This window comes from Asterias amurensis, chromosome 5 (genome assembly GCF_032118995.1).
Source record: "Asterias amurensis chromosome 5, ASM3211899v1".
In the NCBI taxonomy this organism is placed as follows: Eukaryota; Metazoa; Echinodermata; class Asteroidea; order Forcipulatida; family Asteriidae; genus Asterias; species Asterias amurensis.
The window spans coordinates 15,852,903-15,878,047 of NC_092652.1; the positions used below are offsets into that span (position 1 = coordinate 15,852,903).

The 25,145-nt window shown below is 39.1% G+C and overlaps 1 protein-coding gene across 3 annotated transcripts in view; it reads left to right on the top strand.

Annotated features, from left to right (window-relative positions):
- The window catches only part of LOC139937746 (uncharacterized), a 112,640-nt gene that overhangs the window by 51,371 nt on the left and 36,124 nt on the right, over positions 1–25,145 (top strand). For 2 of the 3 annotated variants that reach the window (XM_071933036.1, XM_071933037.1), the window contains 18 exons: positions 114–281; positions 1,205–1,240; positions 2,603–2,772; positions 3,130–3,203; positions 4,314–4,408; positions 5,073–5,333; positions 6,081–6,229; positions 7,542–7,647; positions 8,254–8,504; positions 10,045–10,216; positions 11,722–11,982; positions 12,383–12,568; positions 13,660–13,671; positions 15,163–15,318; positions 16,539–16,675; positions 17,755–17,866; positions 19,197–19,444; positions 19,892–20,063. In XM_071933036.1, coding sequence (XP_071789137.1) covers positions 114–281; positions 1,205–1,240; positions 2,603–2,772; positions 3,130–3,203; positions 4,314–4,408; positions 5,073–5,333; positions 6,081–6,229; positions 7,542–7,647; positions 8,254–8,504; positions 10,045–10,216; positions 11,722–11,982; positions 12,383–12,568; positions 13,660–13,671; positions 15,163–15,318; positions 16,539–16,675; positions 17,755–17,866; positions 19,197–19,444; positions 19,892–20,063 — 2,766 coding nt within the window. Of the gene's footprint in view, positions 1–113; positions 282–1,204; positions 1,241–2,602; positions 2,773–3,129; positions 3,204–4,313; positions 4,409–5,072; positions 5,334–6,080; positions 6,230–7,541; positions 7,648–8,253; positions 8,505–10,044; positions 10,217–11,721; positions 11,983–12,382; positions 12,569–13,659; positions 13,672–15,162; positions 15,319–16,538; positions 16,676–17,754; positions 17,867–19,196; positions 19,445–19,891; positions 20,064–21,037; positions 21,299–21,892; positions 22,064–24,268; positions 24,302–25,145 lie in introns of all 3 variants that reach the window. The other variant, XM_071933038.1, reaches the window with a different exon arrangement.

Sequence of the window (25,145 nt, forward strand, 5' to 3'; positions counted from 1 at the left end):
CCTAAGCTCTTTGTGAAATCGACGGCAGGGTCCTAGAGGTGAGGATGGGGAAAGGTACTTTTTAAGCCAACCTAAACTACCAAATGACAAACAAATGTCTCTGACGTTTGCAGGTGGCTGGAAGTGGATTGATGGCTCCCCAGTGGCTTTTACCAACTGGGCTAATGGCGAGCCTGACGATGACTCGGCAGGGTGTGCAGAAATCTGGCCAGATTCGCAGGGCAAATGGTTTGACGTATCCTGTACTGTCAATAGCCACTATGTCTGTGAGATGCCAAAATGTAAGTTACATTCATCTTTAATATTTTCTTCTTCTTGAAGCCCCTTACTACTTAAAGTGGTTTTCAGCCTTGTTTGGGACAAATTTGCATGAGACAAGAATAAATTAAACAAACACTACCAGTACTTGGTATTGGTGTGAATCTGTATATTCTACTTTAAATACTTTGTATTGTTGTTGTCCGCTTGGTTGTCTGTTTTTTCTGTCCTGTAAGGCATCCCCCCCCCCAACTTCAAGCTCTGTTTTTTCGGGATTTACCCACACATTACTCCCCCTTTAAGTTTTTATTTATTTAATGTCCATGTTGTATGCCTCTGCTGAGTGTTAGTTTACTTTATATTCAGTAGTTGTCTATTTTCGTCTTTCTGTGATATGGAAATAAATGTTATACGAATGAATGAAAATGCAGACAGATTTACACATGACTGAAAGCCCGGTTCATACTTCTTGCAAGTGTGAATGCGATACTAATGTTACGTCACAAACTCAAAAAGAATAAATCAAAAGAGTTGAATTGTGTGCCACTCCTGCGAAGTATTGGCAGAGAAAACAGGGCTGTGTGACGCATTTGCATTGAGTATTAATTGGGCTTTTACATGGAGTAAAAATGGCTATTGTGGGAAAATATGTTTGCCTAAAATGATTTAGTTTTTGAAAAATGAGTAAAACATTTAGAGCATGTTTGAAAACAGTGAAAAGTATTTTTTAACTGTATTTTTTGCGACCTCAATGACCGATTGAGCTTTTATGGCTATGTTATTTTATTTGTGTATTGGTGGTTCTCAAAAAAACGGTAAGGCCCTACTGGTCTTTGCTAACTACCATTTCTTTTTCAGTGTATTTAAATTTTAGCTGCATATATATGTGACTGTTTCTTTTAAAATTCCTGTTGACCTAACTTGTATATTTGTGTTTGTTCCACAGTGCCTCTTTTCACAACAGAAGCACCCTTCACTAAACGTAAGACAACAATTTGATTTGAGTAATGGTCATCTTTTTTATGGAATTATTCACCAAGGGTGTTATGAGCTATGTGTAACATTGTGCTCATCATCACAATATGAAGAGCCGTTTTCTGTCCTGGGTCGGCACCTAACTTCTGCAAATTGGCTGTGTTGAGATTTAACTTCAATTCTGGCTAACCCCAGTGCCATTTGATCAGCGATCAGCACTTCATTGTGTCAAACTGTTTATATAGTTAGGCAGCATAACACACAAACCAATAACAATCGTGCATTTTATGATAACAGCCAGGGATTTGGTATATAGGTAAATTAATGTGTTACAAAAATATTTGGATATTGGGCCATTTCAATTTCTGCTCCTAGCGGCTTTGGCGGCCATTTTGAAAATGGAAAACCTTCTTTAATGTGACTTCTATGAGGCTATGATACTGTTAAACTGGTCTGCAAAGGTGTTGGCAACTATAACCCAACTAGCTAAGGGCATTTTGGTCCTCTTCTTGAATGCACTGAAAAACTGCTCTCAGAACTGGACACAGAAGCTAGATTACCCCATCAAGGCCCTTGGCCTGATTTCAAAGAGCTGCTGAAGCAAAACATATTGCTTACTTTTCTGCTTACCAGAATGATCAGGATAGCATTCACAAATTGAACATATTAAACATTTTGGGTGGTCACCTTACCCAAGCCTATATCCGTATGGACTGTAAAAGGGATAACCCTGTTTCAGCCCTAGGAGTAGGTGGCAACGGGCTCTAGAATTTTTTTTATTGTAACCCACACCTTGACGCGGCCTTCAGGCCTTGTTTGTCTGGTGACTTGTATAACAATTTTTTATTTTAAATTCTGGTATGCATAATTTTGTTTTGCTCAGCTAGATTTTGTTTTTTATGTAGCTCTGTGAAATCTGCGCCCTCGCGTAGCGTATTGCTGCGGCACATGGACAGCATAAGACACTTGAAGCCGAACATCGATGCTTGAATATACAATCGTATTAAAACATGAACTGCATAGAGGACACCAAGTTTGACATTTTGTTTTAATTTTATTTTATCTGAAGCAAAAAGTCGCATCCCCTTAAGGTGATCACCTAGCTGCCGCCTCCCAGGTTGTATCGTAATTTGGGTGTGATCCCTGGCTACACGGCAGTTAACGGTTGTATGGCTTCTGACTGGCACCCCCGAACAAAGATATTGACAACATAGGGACACCGCCAATATAGGGCTAGATAGCTCAGTTGGTAGAGCGCCGACACGTTAATCCGGATGTCGTTGGTTCGAATCCCACTCTAGTCAATTCTTTGTTCAACCCCCCCCCTAAATTTTTTTATTTTATCTGACATTACATTTTTTCTAACCAGCACCGTATTGTCCAACGGACCCTGATTGGCTATTTGTTAGTCCATACTGCTACTATGTAGAGGACAGCAAAGAGAAGACATGGTATGATGCTGAAGCATGGTGTAACACCAAAGGAGGCTACCTGGCATCAATACACGACGATCAGGAGCAGATACTTGTCAAAGGATTGGTACGTTCTCATTTGTCTTCTGATCATTTTAGGTACAAGAACTAAAGCCTTATGCCCACAGTATAAATATATATAATATTTTGTTGAGCTTGTCTGTTTTCCTTTATTTTAACCCTGCGCTGCAGTATGCCAGATTCCATGCAGCAACAAAAGGTTGTACGGTCCTCGACCCTACAGTGACAAATTGCGACAAATTGCTTGCAAAACTGATTTTGGTAGCACATCACAAGCTGTCATTAATTTTAAGAGTGAATTCCAAATGTACATCTTCCATTTAAAGCTCCGGATAAGGTAGAACAATAAGTGGCACATTTTTTGTTACAATAGTTTTTATCAACTTCTCTATTTTTCCTTCAGACTCCATACTCCTACAATTATTTCTGGATCGGATTAAAGAAACTTGACGATAGTAACAGTGTTGATGAATACAGGTAGGTTCATTTTCCATGTATAATAAGTGATATTTATAAAACGCTTTATACATCAGAAGGGTGTCTCAAAGCGCTGAAACATACAGTGTTTTATGCGCACTGTAATGGTTTACAAGGTGCTGTGACGCAATATGCCGCCATCCAGCCAGGAACACCGGGCGAACCCCTTCTCTTTTCGATAAGTGCACTAGGTTCTTTTATCACAACACACGGGACCAACGGGTTAATGTCTCATCCGAAGGACAAAGCAATGATTAGGTGTCTTGCTTTAAGGGCACAAGTGGCACGGCTGGGGATGTATAGAGAGAGAGAGGCAGAATGCAAACGAGAAAACCAAGGGGTAAGCAATAAATAAGGGGATAAAAGAGTGGTTTGGAGTTGACTGCATGAAGTTGAAACACAGAGGACAGAGGGAGAACAAATATTTCAGTGGTGAATAAGGCAGACTAAAATGGAGATATCTTTTGGAAAGGGAGAAGGAAAAGACAAAAAAAATCTATTAGTCATTTTCTTGTTAGATGTTCAAACCATTGGATTGAATGTTCTGAAGGCGCCTAATCCACAGTTTCTCCTTACTCAACGAACAATCTCTCGGTGGTTAGCTATTACCTCAATGCTTTGTAAAATCATTTCAGGAATGGAATGATTAGGAATATTGAAGTGATGTCCTTACAGGTGTGTCCAGCTTTTGGGTCTTGACTGTGGATCTGTGGCCGTAGAAGTGCCTCTTGATTGTAGTTCTTGTTTCACCTACATGTATATATTGAAAACCACAAGCTTTGCAAGATATCAGATAGATGCGATCAGTGGTTATGGAGGTGACATGACCCCTTGATTGTCTTATGGGTATGGCTGGTGAAAGAGTGAGATTCCCTGATGTATTTTCTACAGACGTTGCATTTGGAGATGTTGGAACATCTGAAAGTTCCCTGTGGTAGGAAACCTCTGATGGTCGCCTTCAACTCATCCCAGTCCAGCATCAGAGTTCTAAGCTCAGTGGTTTCGTGTTGCGTCCTTCTTCAGCTTGTCTACGAGTGTAGTAATGTCTTACAGGTGTATCCAGCTTATAGGTGCGTTGACTGATAATGATTTGAATGATTTCATTTACAGGTGGAGTGATTCGTCACCAAGTGACTTCACTAATTGGGATTATGGACAACCCAATGACGGCCTGGGAATGCAGAAATGTGTTGACATGGCGGATGGTAAGTCGCTCCTTCTAGGTGCACCCGAGTCTGGTCCCCTGTCTTTCAGGGCCAAATTTTATAGTGCTGCTTACTGGACACAATTAGTAATTGTCAAAGACCAGTCTTCTCACTTCGTGTATCTCAAAATATGCACAGAATAACAGACCTGAAAATTTGAGTACAGTTGGTCGTCGAAGTTGCGAGATAATAATGAAAGAAAAACACCCTTGTCACACGGGGAGTTGCTTTGATTTTGAGACCTCAAAATCTAATTCTGAGGTCTCGAAATCAAATTCATGGAAAGTTACTTCTTTCTTGAAAACTATGAGGGAGCCGTTTCTCACAATGTTTTATACTATGAACAGCTCTCCATTGCTTGTTACAAAGTAAGTTTTTATGCTAACAATTATTTTGATTAATTACCAATACAGTCTTCTGCCTTTTATGGCAGATTTTGTGCTTACTGTACAATTTCCATTTCATAGCTAACCGTAAGCATATGAAAAGGCGTGCTAACTGTCCTGCGCTTACTGCACGAAAATGCATGACGACACATGTAAATCCCTAACCTGTAATATGCGCTTCTGCTTAAGCAAATTATTCTGTTGCAGCTAGCATAAAAATTTTCGTCTTGGTCATTTTGTTTGTTGGTTAAATATTTGACTTGTTGTTTTGTCCGCAGATGGCTTATGGGGTGATACTAACTGTGGTATAGAACAGCACTTTGTTTGCAAGAAAGATTACAATAACAAGGTTCCGATTGTGAAGCCTGACCCTCCGCCCGCAGAAGGTAACTGCCCCAATGGGTGGTTCAAGATCGACAAAGGTTGCTACCAGATCAACGGAGACACCAGTGATTTCAAGACGTGGGACAACGCTCGCACTGCGTGTAAGGCAAACGAGGGAGGAGGCCTTGCATCCATTCATAATCAAGCGGTTCAGTGTAAGTCTGCCGTTTAACAATGTAATAATAATAATAGTTTGAGAGACTAATCATCCTTACCCGCAGGTATGAGCTGAAATGTGAAGGACGCGGCTACAACGTCTTCGAGAAGCAGGCATGCCAGGGCGCCTTTGGCAGCCAGCCACATCAACCCATTTTGACCACGGAGCACAGCCAGAGATCGAAAGTGTTTGATTTTTCCCGAGGGAGGAAAACCTGATGGTCTGGAAAACCCTAGTGGCACAGCAAAGAACCAACGCACAACGCAACCCACATTATGGCCCTGGCCGGGTATCAAACCAGGGTCACCTTGGTGAGAGGCGAGCGTTTTACGCACAAGCCAACCATGCCCCCAAATCATATGTCTTATGTAAGATGGTGGGGTTTCGTTGTGAAACGGTTTGGGGCGATGGACTCTAGTTCTGTAATTTATAATCCTATATTGTATATAAGATGTCGGGATGTCGCGGCCGAACAGTTTTGGGCAGTGGACTCAAGTTGTGTAGTATTCAATCCTATATCTTATGTAAGATGGTTTGGGGCGACAGACTCGAGTTTTGTTATTTACAGAATAAAGGTTCAAATCGGGGCCTGCTCAGTTGTTTCAAATTTTTATTTTTCGGAATTTCTGGAGAAGCTTTTGGAAAGACAAAATGAAATCCAACCAATTCAATCTGTGAAATAAAGACAAGTATAAAACGTTAAAGATTGACCAAACAGGGTTGATGTGTTTGTTTTTGTTTACAGCTTTATTGACCTCGTTGATGAAGTTCTCCACTGGGAACCTGTGGACTGGACTAAGCAACAAAGTGGGATACTATTATGAGTATCATTGGTCTGATAACTCCAATGTTGACTTCCAGCACTGGGCTAGCAACCAACCCAGCTATCCCTATGTAAGTAGTAATAAGTTACATCCAGTAGTTATAATAATAATATCAAAATCTTATATAGCGCACGTATCTACCAAACAAGGTACTCAGCAAACACAAACTTTCAGAAAGATAGGTTATTGCAGTGATGAATTCTGAGACCCACTGATTTAGCTATGGCGTATACAGCAGCCACAGCCAGGAACACTGGGGCAAACCCCTTCTCTTTTCGATAAGTGCACAGCCGTCGATTTCACAAAACTCTTCCTAACTTAAGACTAATCTTAGGACTTAGGACGAGTCCCAACCCTGCACTGTAGCATGCAGACCTTAAGATTAATTCTAAGTTAAGAAGAGTTACTCGTCCTAACTCGAGATAAGACGAGTCCTAACTCTTTGTGAAATCGACGGCTGGGTTCTTTTACATACATTACACATCACGTAGGACCAACGGCTTTATGTCCATTCCAAAGGACGGAGCAATGGTTGAGTGTCTGGCTTAAGGACACAAGTGTCACGGCTGGGGATTCGAACCCACACTCTGCTGATCAGAAACACCCGCCACAAATTTGATGCTCCTAACCTCTCGGCCATGACACTTCCAGTAGTGACACTCTATCAGCTTTTTTCTACTACATGAATCTATGTTCTTACAAGCACTTAGGAATCCTACGCACTGCTTTCCTAGAAATGTGTGGCTACATTCAGATGAACCTTACAATGTTCAGCTTCATCAGCACTTGAATTTCATCTTTGTAGAGTGTCGCGGCCGAGTGGTTAAGAGCATCGAATTCAAGTTCTGGTGCAGTCACCGGAGTGTGGGTCTGAATCCTGGTCGAGACAGTTGTCTCCTTGAGCAAGATACTTTACTATAATTGCTTCTCTTCACCCAGGGGTATAAATGGGTACCTGCGAGGGTAGAGGTTGATACTGTGAATGAAAAGCTTTCGGAGCGCCACAGCATCTCGGGGCTGTAAACTCCCTAATGGGAGCTGAGAAAGATTAAAGGGATGTTTATTGGCCCAATGACCATGGGACTAATGTAAAGCGCACTGATACGGTTTATTGTGAAATGCGCTATATAAGAATTTGTTATTATTATCTTTGAGAGGACAAGGCCATTTTCATTTTCCCAAAGGGCATTTCCATAGGAAAGTCTCTCAGAATGTTATGATGGGCACCAAGGCCAAAACCAGGGCAACAGAACAGAATACATGGCCTCAGTAGTGGCCACTGTGTAATTCCAGGCCTATATTGAAAAAAAAATGTTTACTTTGTAATTATTATTTTTGTCACAATATAATGTTGTATACTGTGTCCTGTTTGTCTAACGAAGGTTGATACTGCTTGTGGAGTTTTGGTGAATGATCCATCATACCCTGGCAGATGGGACGATGTTGACTGCTCTGAACAACATGGCTACCTTTGCTACAAACCCTTGGGTAAGATACAAACTTGTTTTTAGAAAAAAAATGTCTTTATAAAGGTTTTTCGCTAGTTCTGTTTCCCTCCTGTGCCCAATTTCAAGTTAACAAGCAGGACAGTTATTTTTTAGGACAGAGAAGTCTCCTGAATTCCGAAAATTTTATTCCGCGGTAGTAGACAAACTCTTCTGAACTTCAAAAGACTACTTCCCGGTAGTAGAATATAAAACAAGACAAGTTCTCACAAGAACATAATCTACCAAGCAAGTAGATACACACATGGTGTATACTCGGTACTTTCCCGAGTTCTGTGAAAAAATTTCACATGCATATTACTCTAGCGGGATTGGATTCCACGACTCTTGCAATTCTAGAGCAGTGTCTTACCAACTAGACTACTTTGCCTAGTTACTAGAGGCAGTTGGAATCCTATATTTTGGCTGCGGGTACCGGGCAATCTCAGTAGTCTAGTTGGTAAGACACTGCTCTAGAATTGCAAGATTTGTGGGTTCGAATCCCACCCGAGAAAGTACTGAGAGTATACAGTGCTATGGGTAAAAAAAAAAAAAAAAAATGTTTTTATCCCCAATGAAAATTTAACTTTTTTTATTACTTTGCTTGCAGATCCAGCACTGCCCACTCAAGAACCCTCTTTTGGCGGCCTGTGCCCAGCCAACGGATTCCTCCAATATGGCACTGATTGCTTCAAACTAATGACTACTCCGATGTCATTCATTGATGCTAAGAAGGCCTGCGAAGGACAGACAGCTACCCTGGCCTCTGTCCGGGATGGCTTCTCGGAAGCGTTCATCGTGGCCAACATGCTGTACAAGAATAATTTAGACAGCGCTTGGATTGGCTTGACAATAAATGATGTATGTTGTTTATATTTCTCACATTTATTTCTGCTTTTGTTTTGCTTAACGGGAAGTTACACGTTTGGGATTGTCAAAGACCAGTCTTCTCACTTGGTGTATCTCAACATAAGCATACAATAACAAGCCTGTGAAAATTTGGGCTCAATTGGTCATCGAAGTTGCAAGAAAATGAAGAAAGAAAAAACACCCTTGTTGGACGAAATTGTGTGCTTTTAGATAGGAATAAAAGACTTCTAGCTAGAAGTCTGTTATTATTTTAGTGAGAAATTGCCTCTTTCTAAAAACTACGTTACTTCAGAGGGAGTCGTTTCCCATAATGTTTTATACTATCAACAGCTCTCCAATGCTTGTTACAAGTAAGTTTTTTAAGTTAATATTTGTTTTGAGTAATTACCAAACGTGTACCTTCCCTTTAATTTGTTTTTATATTGTTCTTTTGTATTTGGTGCTGTTGCCCTAATTTACTATAGTCTTCACCAGGATACAGCACCATGCGCTTAGAAACATAATCGTAAGCGTGGCATAAATTTATATTATTACTATTGTTGTTATGAAGTAGGATGCTCTTGAAAGCATGGTCCAAATTTCCTGCGAATGCGATACGAATTTTGACATCAAAAAATTTGCAAACAAATAATTCTCATCAGTTGACATGTGCTGAACTCCTGTGAAACCTTTCGCTGCGAAAACAGCCCAGTGACGCCAAAATTTGCATTGCAAGAAGTATGAACGGCGCTTAATACTATAATAGAACAAGACCGTGTGCCCCCTCCCGCCACACTCCAAAAACCAGCAGGTCTGATACTTTGAATCAAATTTGATCTTCTGAATTTGTCGAAATCCATCTCCCTAAAACTGCAATGGGACACTATACCTGTATTGTACATGTACTGAGGGTTTCTTTTGGGGGGAGGGGTTAGTTGTTTGGGGGAGGGTGTGGTAGTTCTTTTATTCTATCTATTTTTAATGAGTTATTTCAACAGTAGTTTAGCTGTTTGGGCACTCCACCCTGAACAAATCGTTTTGGGGTTTGTTTGTTTGTTTGTTTTGGTTTTTTTTTTGTATTTCTTTTTTCTTCTTTACTGTTATATGTTTGTTTCTCCATTATCAAATGATACAAAAAAAACAATTTTATGTGAGTTCTTTTTTCCAAATTTTATGTGAATTCTTATTTCTTTTTGCACACTACCGTTACATACAACATTGTACATGTACAAGTGTGCCGTTATAAGTTATACAAGTTATTTTGTTTGTCTTTTATACTATAGGCCTATTATGTGTGTTTCTCCATACCAAATGATATGAAAAGCAAGCTAAACATGAGAATTTTGTTTTGCAGAATAACGGTACATTCAAGTGGATTGATTGTTGGCCATTGATGTTTACTAGTTGGGCTGATTACGAACATTGTACAAGTGTACTGTTATAAGTTATACAAGTTATTTTGTTTGTCTTTTATACTATAGGCCTATTATGTGTGTTTCTCCATACCAAATGATATGAAAAGCAAGCTAAACATGAGAATTTTGTTTTGCAGAATACCGGTACATTTAAGTGGATTGATCGTTGGCCATTGATGTTTACAAGCTGGGCTGATTTCGAACCAAGTGAAGAAGACGGAGAGGGTTGCGTAGTACAGACCAACAGTGCTGACTGGGATTCTATCAAATGTACATTGAAACGTGCATTTGTCTGTCATACAACAGAAAGTAAGTTTATTATTACTAGTGGTTTATTAAATATACTGCAATACTTAAGCATGCAGCTTTTCAGCTGATTTCCTCTATTTCTTTTTAAAACAGTGCCATAGAAAACTGAAAAACACTACAAAAGATAAGTGTGGTTGGTTGTTTTCTCTCCTTTTTTTTTGCAATAAGAAAGTGAAATGTCTGAATACAGCGACTAAAAGCCAAAATGTGCACTTTACAAAAGCCATACATATTATTAAAAACATTAGCAGTAAATTACAGATACACACGGAAATGAAAAATAGTTATTTAGAGATATATAAAACACTTTTTTATGATAGTACAAAACTCAACAATTTGGACTAAATAAGAATCCAGTCATTAAGAGCAACTATAAATATAAATATTAATAGTAAACTTGCGGGTACAACCAATTTATATTTATAGTTGCTCTTATTCTCCACACCATGCAAAGCTTCAAACATCATTTAATTCAGTCATTGCTCATAATCTTGGAATGTCAACAAGATGAATATGTGCCATCAACAAAAACATGTTGTCAAGACAAACATTAGAATTACATGGTGGCAGTGGCATCTGTCGCCCCTGGCCGTGGTCGCCCCTGGCCTTGGTCGCCCCTGGCCTTGGTCTTGTTTGCCCCTTCAAAAGTTTTCTTAGACTTTAAGATTCTGCAATAAAAAAGTGCCCTTGGCAAAATGAAAATAGCCTTGCCCTCTCAACGATGAAGTTCCAGGCCTAAAACTTCCACTGGACACCTTTGGTAATTGTCAAAGACCAGTATTCTTACTGTTTCTCAACATAAGCAAAAAAAAAAAAAAAATCTGTGAAATGTTTTACTCAATTGGTCGTCGATATTGCAAGAGAATATTGAAATAAAAAAACACCGTTGTTGCACAAATTGTTGTGCTTTCAGATGCCTAAAAAGGGGCTTCATAAGGCCTGGAGTATTTTACTATTTCGCAAGTAGAAATTAGGTTTCACGTTTTACAAAATATTCCACTTGCCAGCAATTTATTAACATTCAACCCTAACGGCAGACTAAAAATGTACAGAGCATTTGTTTCTTGCCCATGCTATGATAATTTGTTTGTTTATTATGGGGTGTCGTGGCTGAGCGGATAAGAGCACCGAATTCAAGCTCTGCTGATTCTGTTCAGCAGTGTGTGGGTTCGAATCCCGGTCGTGACACTTTTGTCCCTGAGCAAGACACTTCACTATAATTGCTTTTCTCCACCTAGGGGTAAACAGGTACCTGTGAGGGCAGAGTTGGTTCTTGTGATTGATTAGCCTTGGTTGCGCTACATATTTAGCGGCACAGGCTGTATACTCCCCAGGGAGCTGAGATGATTTAAGGAATGATTTAAGGCCCAGTGACCAGGGGTAACAATGTTGAAGTGCTATATAAGAAGCCACTATTATTATTATTGAAGAGTTTTCATTGTTTTGTTTTTTCATTTTAGTCAGTTTCATAAACAATAACTTACCTCTTGTTTTCTCGTGGACAGTGGTTCCCCCAACACCGCCCTCGTTTATTCCTGGCAACTGTCCCCCAAAATGGATAGGGTTCGGTGACAACTGCTACATGTTTGAAGCAGAGTTGCAGTACGTGTCATGGTGGGAGGCGTCTTATTTCTGCGAGAAAACCTTTGACAATTCGCACATCTTGAACATCCACAGTAGAGGGGAGAATGCATTTGTCAAGAGGGTAGCTGCAGAGAAGTATGGGTACTATGGAGTGTGGCTGGGCTTGACACGTAACACAACTGGTAAGTAAGCGTGATCTTTCATATTTGGTTGAAGATTAAGCTTAAGTATGCCTTTATATTTTTTAATCATCCAATGGGGGACTTTGCGGACGCGTGGTGGCAGCAGACTTACAGGTAAAATACAATTTACCTGGTAAGTCTGCTGCCACCTAAACATTCCGAAGTCTCCCATTGGTTTAATCTTATGTAGTTGTAGATATATTTGTGTGAGATACAGTGTTTAATCCAGATAAAAACCTTTGGCAGTTGAAGAAAAGTTTATTTATGATGATAGAGCTTGGGAGTATGCAGTGCTAACACACATCAGTGTATGTGGGTTAAAATCAAAATTATTATTCTTTATCCCCGATGCAAATTTCCATCTATTAAATCACTGGCCTTGTTTCATTTCCCTCTGTAGCTGTAGACAAGCAGGAGTTTCTCTGGAACGACGGTCAGCCGCTGGATTACACAAACTGGAAAGTAGGAGAACCAGACAACGAGCTAGATTCCGAGGACTGTGTACGCATAATGACATCGGAGTACGGCAAATGGGAAGACACTGGATGCGCCTCTTACTCACAGTTAGTCTGCAAGAGACCCAAAGGTACGTACACAATGCCTTCCGGTATAGTCTGTGTATAGGAACCTCATCAAAATGGTAAATAATAATAATAATAATACCGACGATGACTAGAGCAAGCTAGTCGAAACATTGAGACCCAATTAAAAACTCACTTCACGGTAGTGAAGTTAAATCCACTAAAAGCTAGTCTCAGCCTATTTCCTACCTTCCCCGGCCCAGGTAGTAGTTAAAAAGCAGATCTTTTCAGAACTGAGAAGTCTTCCGATATCTGAAAAAATCTGCTCTGTGGTAGTAAAAATTAAAGCAAAAACAATTCTCAAAAGAACATAATCTACCAAGCAAGGAGATACACACATGATGTCGACACCAAACCAGCTCTTTTTTCAGAGCCAACACTCACCTTAAAAGATTTGCACATGGTTGTACCCGCAAGTTTACTATTTATTTATAGTTTCTTCTTATAATCTAATGTTTATTGAAACCTCACCATGTAATGCGTCAATTTCCATACTCCATAAAATGGTAATTAATAACAATAAAACTAGGTTCTTATATGTTAAGGAGAATATACGAGAAAGTGTAGTTTTGTGAATAGAATGTACGAGCCGAAGGCCAGTACATTGTAATCCCGAATCTACACTTTAGTGTCTATTCTCTGACTTACACTATTTCCCCCATTGGTTATGTAACAGTTTCAAGGGAATGATTTTTCTAAACTGGATTATGTTTGTAAATTGAAAGATAACATATTGTCAGCTATGTTTTTTTGCACTTCATGCCATCTTTCAGTTTGGGACAGTAATTTTCAAGTTGAACTATTTACTTAAGTTTGTAATGAACCTACACTCAACTGTTGATTATTTTTACGAATCTACACTTAAGTGTAGACTACAGTTAAGTTTAAGTTCATGTATCAGACCCCTGAAGGGGCGTATTAAAGCGCTCGGTATTTTTTCCTGCAAGGTATTTCTAGCTACATTTGAACTATGATGCCTATAATTCCTTTACCAATTCCTTATTTCATTAACTTTGTGAGTATTTACAGTCCCTACCTTTTCCATGCTATTTTTTATATTGTATTCTAAATGGATGTTTCTGCTTTTTCCCAACAGACAAAAGCTCAGGTGAGTTAAAATCTCTTTGATCCTTTAATGTTTTCTTTAAGATCATTAACAAACAAGGCCACATACATTAACAGTGTTTTTGTTAATAAGGGATTCAAACTGTATACAGGCACATATTCTTGTGGTAGAACAAACACTCCTTAAAGGAACACGTTGCCATGGATCGGACGAGTTGGTCTATAAAAAGCGTTTGTAAACGTTTTTTATAAAATGCATATGGTTGGAAAGATGTTTTAAAAGTAGAATCAATGATCCACACAAGTTTGCCTCAAAAGTGCGTGGTTTTCCTTTTACTGCGCGAACTAACACGGTCGGTGTTAGTCGACGAGGTAAAAGGAAAACCGTGCAATTTCGAGGCATGTTTGTGTGGGTTATTGTATTAAACTATTACAACATCTTCCTTCCCATATGCATTTTATAAAAAATAGTTACAAACGCTTTTCAAAGACCAACTCGACCGATCCAAGGCAACATGTTCCTTTAACATTTCATACCACCGGTGACCTCACATGAAATACATAATGGGCCTGCAGCCGATTTCACAAAACGCTAGGATCAATCCTATCTCTAGTTAGGACAAGTAACTCAACCTAACTTAGGATGGGTTCAAGGTGTCCTAACATCTATGGATACAGAACTTAACTCGTCCTAACTCCTAAGATAAATCCTAAGTTAGGAAGAGTTTTGAAATCAATGGCAGGCTTGTTTTTACTTTAACCCAAACTCACATTTTGGACAACACAGAGTTTAATGTTTATTAGAGCTGCTTAAAGGGACCATTGCCTTGGATTGTTGGTTTATGAAAAGCATTTGTAAACCGTTTGTTTTAAAAGTAGAATATAGTCCACACAAATATGCCTAAAAATTGCGTGGTTTTCCTTTTACTTTGAGAACTAATATGGCGAGTCAGACATTTTGTGAAGTCAAATAGACTACACAAATTAAAGTGCTGTGTAATTGTTCACAACGTATAAGAAAAACAGGAAATTTCGAGGCATGTTTGTGTGGATCATTATATTCTACTATTAAAACATCTTTCTAATCATATACATTTCATAACAGTTACGCACCCTTTTCATGAACCAACTCGCCTGATCCAAGGCAACTTGTCCCTCCAAGCTCAACAGTTGGCAAAGCACAATACAGTAAAGATTATACAAGCTTAAAAACCATGTCACACTAGCGGGATGCCGTGCTTCGCTAGAAATCTTTATGCTTAAAATGCCGCGTAGCGTTGTGTAGTGGGGTGGGGGGGGGGTAAGAAAACAATGGCGGCCCCATGCGATTTGAGCGTCATTATAGTACCATCTGTGATTAGTATCCTGATCTTTTCTACAGAGCAGCGAAAACTGCTAAGCAAAAGTTTCTTCTTAAGCAGCAGAGAATTTGAAATTGAGCTTAGCAGAGTTTTGATTCCCGTGCACTAAAACCATTTGCCACCTATACCCCCAATGTCAAACTGAATATATCTGTTGTTTTTTCATTCCGAAGTTGGCGGTTGTGAGAAAGATTGGTACCGGATGAACAACTTATGTTATGGAGCATTTGGCAGCAACGAGCCCGAATCATTAACGTGGACTGAAGCTTATAAGTCTTGCGAGAATAAGGGTGGCAACTTAGCTACTGTCTATGGTCAGAATGTCCTATGTAAGTCACTTATGTCTGCAGTTTTCTTGTATTTTTGCTTTTGTTGACATATTAAATTAGCTCTAGCCATATGCTCGGTTCATACTTCCTGCGAATGCGATGTGAATTTGACGTGAATTTGTTGTCACAACTCTCCCCTTGCAACGATATTCGCAAGTGAGTTGAGCAGAGTTGAACTGCTGCGAATTATTTGTTGCTAATTTGTGACATCAACATTCGCTTTGCATCCGCATTCGCTGGAAGGGATGAGCCGGGCTTAAGTCTTGAAGTTTAAGTTTTGTTTCCTTCTGCATTATTTCTATGTAAGCAGGCAGTGCAAGTCTCGCACGTGCACACATTTCTGGGACCAAGTTGGTCCAAACCACATTGAGTTTAACAATATTGGGTTCATAATATGTCCAGTCTAGGCCGATTTTTTCACTTTTCATCTTATCTCTGTACTTGCTTTCCTCAGAGTGTAATTCTTTTAGTTAGGCTGTTTCTGTTATCTGTGTGATATAGAAAGGTTTGCGGTCACACCATGTAATGATAATCTCTAAATGAGTTGGGATGGTTTTGAAAAGGGCCGTTGGTTTCAACTCAACGTTTTGATCAGAATGCTCTGGTTATCTTCTTTTCTCTTAAGAAGACGATCGGAAGCATACTGGTCAAAACATCGAGTTGAAACCACTGGTTCCTTTCAGAACCACCCCAACTCATTTAGAGATTACCATTTCATGTTGTATCCACAAACCTTTCTGTATCGTGTTTCCACCATACAAAGTTTCAAATCCTACTTATCTGTGTGATATATTTGTGGAAGTGTCGTGACCGAGCGGTTAAGAGCACCGAAATCAAACTCTGGTGCTTCTGATGAGCAAAGTGTGGGTTCGAATCCCCAGTTATGACACTTGTGTTCTTAAGCAAGACAATGAACCATTGCTTCGGATGGGATGTAAAGCCATTGGTGCCATGTGTGGGTGCCATGTGTTGTGTAAAGCATGAAAAAGGACCCAGTGCACTTATCGAAAAGAGAAGGGGTTAGCCCCGGTGTTCCTGGCTGTGGGTGCTGTATGCGCCGTAGCATGTACATAACGGGTCTCACTATTCGTCACTGCAATAACCTATCTTTCTAAAAGTTTGTGTATATACCCAGTGCCGTGAGTACCTTGTTTGGTAGATACGTGCACTATATAAGACTTTGATATTATTATATTATTATTTTTTGTCCAACTTTCCAGCTTTGCTAGAAGCCATGATGTTCATGATGAGACGTACCAATGCATGGATTGGATTGAATAAGATTGATGGTTCATATGAATGGGCAGATGGAACTCCCATGCAGTTTGAACACTGGACTGAAAACTTCCCTGATAAGGTATGTGTGCATGGCAAGTTAATATCAAGCTCAATCAGTTAAGCGCACTGGACACTTTTGGTAAACCTTGCGTGTGACGCTAAACATACCTTCATCTGCCAGACGGCAGACATTGGGAAACCAATGTTGGCAGGTCTGCGAGGTGGGGTGGTTAAGTGTCCAAAACGTCACCACGAAATATTTCAGATTTGTTTTTCAACACCTGGTTGCTTCTCTGAGGAATACGTAATCTGAGAAACGTTTACTGACAGTAACGCTTCTCAGGTTCAACCTGTTTGCCATAAAACAAAACTGTGTTTCTGGTTCACATGCAAGTATCACTGTTTACAGGTTTACTCAGGCTTGTGAGCTACAGTGATTCACTTATGCGGCATCCTTCATTGCCAGAAATATATAATAGTAGAATCAGACCAATACTTACCTCCAGATCCCCTGGGTTATTTTCATGTGAATTCTTTCCTTCTTGTTGCCCCTAACCAAAGGTTGCCTTGTTTGGGACACACTTGCTGAAAGGCGCTGGACACCTTTGGTAATTTTCAAAGACCGGTCTTCTCACTTGGTGTATCTTAACATAAGCATACAATAACAAATCTGTGGATATTTCAGCTCAATTGGCTGTCAAAGTTGTGAGATAAGACAAAACACCCTTGTCACAAAAAGTTGTGTGCTTTCAGATGCTTAATTTCGACACCTCACAATCTAGTTCTGAGATCCCGAAATCAAGTTCGAGGAAAATTACTTCTTTCTCAAAAAACTACATTTCTTCAGAGGGAGCCGTTTCTCACAATGTATTATACTACATGTATCAACAGCTCTCCATTCCTCTATACCAAGGTTTTGCTATTAATTATTTTGAGCAATTACCAATAGTGTCCAATGCCTTTTAACAAAATAATAACAAGTACAATTTCAAACTTTGCATGGTGGAAATATGATATGGAAAGGTTTGTGATAACACCATGTAATGACCATCTTAACCACCCCAACTCATTTAGAAAATAATAACAATCGAATGAATTGTTTTGCCTCACAAAAGTCATTTCACTCTTGTTTACTTATCATTTTTTTTTTTACCAAAGGACCCTGACAATATGTGTGTGATGATTGTTAACAACCAAGTCAAGCCAGGATTCTGGAAGAACCTACCGTGTGAAGGGCCGAGAGAGGGATACTTCTGCCAAAAGCCAACCGGTAAGTAGATTGAATATAAAAAACATTCTACTATTTGTGTTAGTGTTTGAAAATCCTGTTCTTTCCCTACTCTTTTTAAGTAACCAACTGTTTTTCTTCTTACAAACATCTTCCTCTCCATTTTAGGCATTAATGACACATTCAAAGTGTTTGTTCTTTGAATTCAAGGACATGTAACTGGTCGCCAGCGAGCCCGCAGTGCCAATGAGAAAATGCAATAAAAAAAAATTAACAAATCTATAACTCTACCTTTAAAGGCTCAGCCCTCAATTTCACCAAACTCTTCCTAACTTAGGATTAATCTTAGGACTTAGGACGGGTTCAGTTCTGTACCAAAATACGTAGGACGCATTGAACTCATCCTTAGTTAGGACGGGTTACTCGTTTGGTAATTGTCAAAGACCAGTCTTCTCACTTGGTGTATCGCAACATATGCATAGAAGAACATACCTGTGAAAATTTAAACTCAATTAATTGGTCGACGAAGTTGCAAGAGAATCGTTGAAGAAAAAACAACCTTGTCGCACAAGTGTTGTGCTTTTAGAGCTGAGGTCTCGAATTCAATTCAAATATTTGAGTGAGAAATTACTTCTTTCTCAAAAACTATGTTACATATACTTCAGAGGGAGCCGTTTCTCAAATTGTTTTATACTATCAACAGCTCTCCATTGCTCTCTACCAAGTAAGTGTCATGCTAACAGTTATTTTGAGCAAGTACCGTTGGGTTCAACTAGCAGATACTAAAGAAACAAATTAGTTTTCTTTCTAGACATCTTTACTCCATTTTTGACAGTGTTTTGTTCTTTGAATTCAAGAACTGTAACTGGTCGCCAGCGAGCCCGCAGTGCCAATGAGAAAATGCAATACCCTACCTTTAAAGGCTCTGGACATCTTTGGTAAAATGTCAAAGACCAGTCTTCTCACTTGGTGTATCTCAACATAAGTATGTAAGAACAAACCTGTGCAAATTTGAACTCAATTATTGGTCGCCGAAGTTGCAAGAGAATAGTGGAAGAAAAAAACACTCTTATTGCATAAGTTGTGTGCTTTCAGATGCTTGAATTCGAGACGTCAACTGAGGTCTTGAATTCAATTCAAACATTTTAGTGAGAAATTACTTCTTTCTCAAAAACTGCGTTACTTCAGAGGGAGCCGTTTCTCACAGTGTTTTATACATGTACTATCATCAGCTCTCCATTGCTCGTTACCAAGTAAGTTTGTATGCTTACAATGATTTTGAGTAAGAACCAAAAGTGTCAAGTGCCTATTGTGAGAAGGGAGACAGGTGTTTCTGTTGAACTGTTTTTAATTCTGTGAATTTCTATTTCAGATCCGGCCATACCTGACTTCCCAACTGGGGATAGCTGCAGCCAAAAAGGCTACTACAGGCATAATGGAGTTTGCTACAAGGTGTATGATCAAATGGACCAGAGGAAAAACTTTGTCGACGCGCAAGCACAGTGCGAGAAGGACACCGGTAATCTGGCTACAGTCACAGACGGCTTCGTCGAGGCATTCATGGAAACACTCCTGTTTTATTACAACATACGGGACGCTTGGATTGGCCTGATGCAAGATGTAAGCTATTATTAATGATCAAGGACAATGTGTTTTGCATGATGAAAAGTGTGCGTAGTTTTTCACTATTTTTCTCCAGAATCACACAATGGATTAGGCCCTTATTTTCACAGTTTTCACCAAACTGGCTCTTCTCAGAGCCAACACTCACACAATAGAGATTTACACATGGTAGTACCCGCAAGTTTACTATTTATTTATAGTTTCTTCCTATTTCTTCACATCATGCAAAGCATCAAACAATACTCAGCTTGATGGTGATGAATGTTTTTGTGGTGATACTGCACTTTATAAGTTTCTTATTTATTATTGTTAAGTATGAGGTTTACTCTCCAGCATAGCAGTATATGGCAAGCAACATGGACTAGACACTGACCATACCAGAATAAACTACAATTTAAATGGCATTCATTACTTTACTTATATGTTTAACCTTCCTGTTTACAGTCCACAGGAAAGTTTCTCTGGGTGAATGGTGATCCTCTAGTTTACACTAACTGGGACGAGGGAGAACCAAGCTCCAACCAGGGTGAAGGATGTGTTCGAATCAGCGATGGCCAGAAATGGGACAACGTAGGTTGTGCAGCGACACACAACTTCATTTGCCAGATAGGTGGAGGTTAGTGTTGCCTTAGTAAAAGAGAAAGTTTGCGCTAGCATCCGGGATGCTACTCTACCCTCTTCCTATAAGATAAAACACAAGTTTCAAATTTGACCAGAAAGGAAGAAATATATTTGTTGAGACAGATTTGAAAGATGATACTATATGCGAAGAATTTCTGGTTGAAAAACTCTTTCAACTAATATGCAACAGTGGCTGCTGTATGCGCCATAGCACCTTGTAAACCCTTATACACGTAAGGTGCTAATTATTTGGGTCTCAGAATTCATCACTGCAATAACCTATCTTTCTGAAAGTTTGTATATACCCAGCGCCATGAGTACCTTGTTTGGTAGATACGTGCGCTATATAAGACTTTGATATAATTATTATTACAGTATATATACTCGAATCTGACAATACGCGACCTGAAGCTACAGATGTTTGGTTTTATAAAAAATATCTTGGAAAACTGTTTTAAAAGTAACCACTGTCTGCAGTAACACCATGTGAATATCTACTTTACTGTGTCGATTGTGTTCTTTTGAGAACTTTTATTAATTCTACTGCCGCGGAGTATCTTCTTCTTTTTTCGGGAGACTACTCACTTTTGATAAAAACTGTCCTGTGTAGTAACTATCAAGGTTTGTAATCGGCCGCGACTACTTCCTTCCCTTTGTGGATGGAGGGGACTTCTCGTTGTTAAGTTTACTGCGGCGGAGTGAGTTCTTAATTGCTCTCAATGTTTTGACTAGCTTGCTCTAGTCATTGTCTTAAGACATAATCTGCACAACAAAGTAGATATACACACACAGTGTTACTGCAAACCAAATGTACTTTGAAACCGTACCATGCAATGCCTAAACTATCACGGTCCGCTGTTGAGTTTGAGGCGAAAAAGTTGTGTCACAAGATAAAGGCGTTTTATTGTGTGATTGTTCCATATTGACGGTTTGTATATACTTATATCCACCAACCGTCTTTCGTAATAGGTGGCGGTCCAATACCAAGTACCCCAAAGCCGCCCTCGTGTCTGACCGGTTGGCAGCAATTCGGCAGCAAGTGTTACCGCTTTGTCGCAGCAGACAACAGTAATATGAGCTATGATGCGGCCAAAGCTGCGTGCGCCAAATCCTCCAAAGCTGTCCTGCCCGATGTTCACAGCTTTGAGCAGAACTTGTTCATCAGCAAGTATGCCCAGGGATTGAAAGGTTCTGCCACCATCTGGCTTGGGCTTGTCAAAGACAACCAAGGTTTGGCTAAACTCAGTTACTCATTCATTACTCAGTTACTTATTCATTACTTAGTTACTTATTCATTACTCAGTTACTTATTCATTTGTTCATGTTTACTCTAGACAAGTAAACTACAGTTTAAATGTGTTTACCCAAACATGTTATCATTAATGGGGTTTATGGTTTGTAGTTGATAGGTCAATGCAAGTTGATTCAGGCCTAAGCGTAATTTCTTCCATAGAAGCTTTTAAGGTTTAAACATTCTTGCTGTCTCTAAAATGTTTTGCATTCAAAGTTTGTTGGAAATGGAATTCCTGGATTAATTGACCATATTAACAAGACAATGGTCAACAGACAGTTGGTCTTAATTTGGCATTTGTGAAGAAAAGTGTGTGAATCACTTTTTCGCAATTAATATTTCTGTATGCCCCATATTTCCCCAGTTTATGTTTTGAATGCATTAGAAATAATTACATAAAAGAAATGAAAATAAATTAAACAAATTATAAATAGCACATTTTCTCCAAAAGATGCTTAAAAAAGAGAAAAAACTGCCTGAATTTGGCATTCTGCCAGGGAGCCATTGCAAATTCTTCTCATGTTTATTCATAGGAGACTTTAAGTACGACAACAACGCCAAGTTGGACTACGCTAAGTGGGATACGAATCAGCCGTCTATGGATGAAGGACTCCGATGTGTGGGGATGAATAAGCAGACGGCCACATGGACCAGTCTCTCCTGTGATGTCAAAACGGACTTCGTTTGCCAGATGGATGCTTATGGTAGCTAATGCTTATTGTTTGTTTTTCAATCTCAGTTATCTGGTTCTCATGGTTCTTAAATACCCCATTACATTGCCGTCAAATGCTATGTAACACTTGAGTAGGGCACCAGTCACAATAATGTAGACTTTTGTGGATTTTGGCTGGTTACCTGTTTCTGCTAAGCAAGATGTGCATGTGCTTAGCAAGTTTTTGTGCGTTACAGGTTTCATGAAATTGAGCCAACTATCACCAGGGTTGTAGCTTACATGTAGGTTGATCTGTGCTCAATTTCACAAAGAGGTAAGATTGATCTTAACTCAGGATCAATCTTCATGGCAAACCAATGTGTAATGTCACCACCCAAATCACTATAGTGATACTAGCAACATAACTTAAAGCCATTGGACACTTTCGGTACAGAATTTTTTGTTTTAAGTTTACAGGTTAACAAATAACTTAAATAGTTTACAGAAGGTAATGGCGAAAGACTTCTCTTGAAGTGTTATACCAATAAATGCTTTACTTTTTGAGAAAACATTAAAACAATATCAATTCTCGATATCGAGAATTACGGATTTATTTTAAACACATGTCATGACATGGTGAAACGTGCGGAAACAAGGGTGCATTTTCCCTTTATTTTCTCCCGACTCCGATGACCGATTGAGCCTAAATTTCCACAGGTTTGTTATTTTGAATAGAAGTAATGATACACGAAGTGTGGGCCTTGGATAATACTGTTTACCGAAAGTGTCCAATGGCTTTAAGATGAATCTTGGAGAAATTCAACACCATGGCCCAATTTCATAGGGCTGCTTTAAGCACAAAAAAACCTTGCTAAGCACAAAACAATTTTGCTCACCAGAATAAGGTTACCAGCTAAAATACCATTACACATGTACTGTATGTGACTTGGTTTCCTGCATAATTTTGCTCAGGAGAAAACTATTCAACAGTTTACTCTTTCAGACAGGGACATGTCAAGTTCAGTTTGCTCCTGCATGCATAGCCCCTTCCCCACACCCTCCCCAATCCTTACCTCGGACCAACCAAGCTGCACCACAAACCACATCATTTAAAGCCATAGGACCCTTTCGGTAAACAGTATTGTCCAAGGCCCACACTTCGTGTATCACAACTTCTATATAAGATAACAAACCTGTGAAATTTAGGCTCAATCGGTCATCGGAGTCAGGAGAAATTAACGGGAAAACACATCCTTGTTTCCGCACGTTTCGCTGTGTCATGACATGTGTTTAAAATAAATCCGTAATTCTCGATTGATATTGTTTTACTGTTTTCTCAAAAAGTAAAGCATTTCATGGAATAATATTTCAAGAGAAGTCTTTCACCACTACCTTCTATAAACCCTGTAAGTTATTTGTAAATCTGTGAATTTTTCTGTATCGAAAGGGTCCAATGGCTTTAACCCGTTTCCAAACATTGGCTTCGACTTGGGTTCTGACTTAATTTCTGTTGATTATTTAAAAAGCCTGCACTTTTGATGCGGGGGCTTCAGTAAGGGCAGACAGAGCCAGAACTTAAGTCTAAGCTCAAGTGATGGTGTTGAACAGGGCTCTAATATTTACCGCTTTTTTGTGTTGTGTTTTCTTTCTTCTTTCCTTTATTGTGCTGTTTCAGACCTGACCCTTTCACAGCCTAGGGTCATTGTAATCCTCACTGCCCAAGTTCCCATTTCATTACTCATCTCTAAAAAACTCTCTTAATTATACTCCCAAATTTAGCAGATTTCTTTATGAGTTACTTTTGTGTGAATATTAGTGGATTTCTATACAAGTTACTAATTCAAAGTGGACACATCTAGCAGATATCTTCACAAATTACTAATTCAAAGAGTACACATTTAGCAATTCTTTTTACAAGTTTGTAATTCAAAGTGAACACATAAACTATTTTTTAACAAGTTACTTATTCAAAGGGTACACATTAACCATTTTTTTTACAAGTTACTAATTCAAAGTGAACAGGAAAAAAAGATTTGTTAACACGTTATAATTAAAAGTATACATACAGTACAACTCTTTACAAGTTACTAATTGAAAGTTATACACATTTTGAACAGACTTCTAAAAGTCTACACATTTTATTGCTGCATTTTGTAATCTTGACTTTCTTAGACAGTTACTTATTCAAAGTGAATACATCAGCAGATTTCATGAAGTTACTTATTTAAAGTGCACACATTTTTTCTTCTTCTTTCAGGTGGTCCTCGTCCAAAACCACCCGCACAAACAGGTAAGTTGATATTTGTTCAGTTTAATTATCTTAGTTTTTAGTAGACTTGATGACAAGTCGGTAGTGCTGCCCCAAACACACATGCTGCCGTTCATGCAACAGTCACAGTGCGATTATCGTCCAGGCAACGGTCATAGTTAGCGCGTGCCAAGGTCCGTCAGCAGTTGCCACTGACTCAAATACATACTGGGATCGAGGATGTGTGTACCGTCCCCGTTAGCTAATGTACACTAGCTACCGACTTGATTTCAAGATCAAGTTTTTAGAAGAGGACAGTTGAGCAAATTTTGGACTCGTATAATATAATAATATATAAATAAGACTTATAAAGCGTTTTTTTTACAGAGGTAATCTACATAATTTTGCTCGACCCCAACCAAGCCCAACCGAGTCAACAAGTCGGTTATTGTTTGGTCTGAGCAGCCATGCACAGCAGTTCAGACCACACACGTAAAAACGCTAAACTGATGACCAAAGTTTAAACATGTTGCTGTTTGGGGTTGCCAAAACGCACTCCCCCGAATGCGAATGATCGTGACATCACAAATTTAAATGAATATTTCGCATCATGGGTTGACTTGTGCTCAACTACTGCGAAACATTCGCTGCAAAAACAGCCATGTGTAGTCACAGTTTGTATCGCATTCGGAGGAGGTATGAACTGGGTTTAACTCGTCTCAGATTTGAAATTTGTTGGGGAATAAAAACTTATATATTTTTCAAAAACCACATTACTACTAACTGAAATGATTTTCAAAATGCTTTAAACTATCAAAAGCTGCTGCACCTCTAACCAAGTAAGTTGTTACTGCCAAATAATTTTATCAAACAATTCAAATTTGAT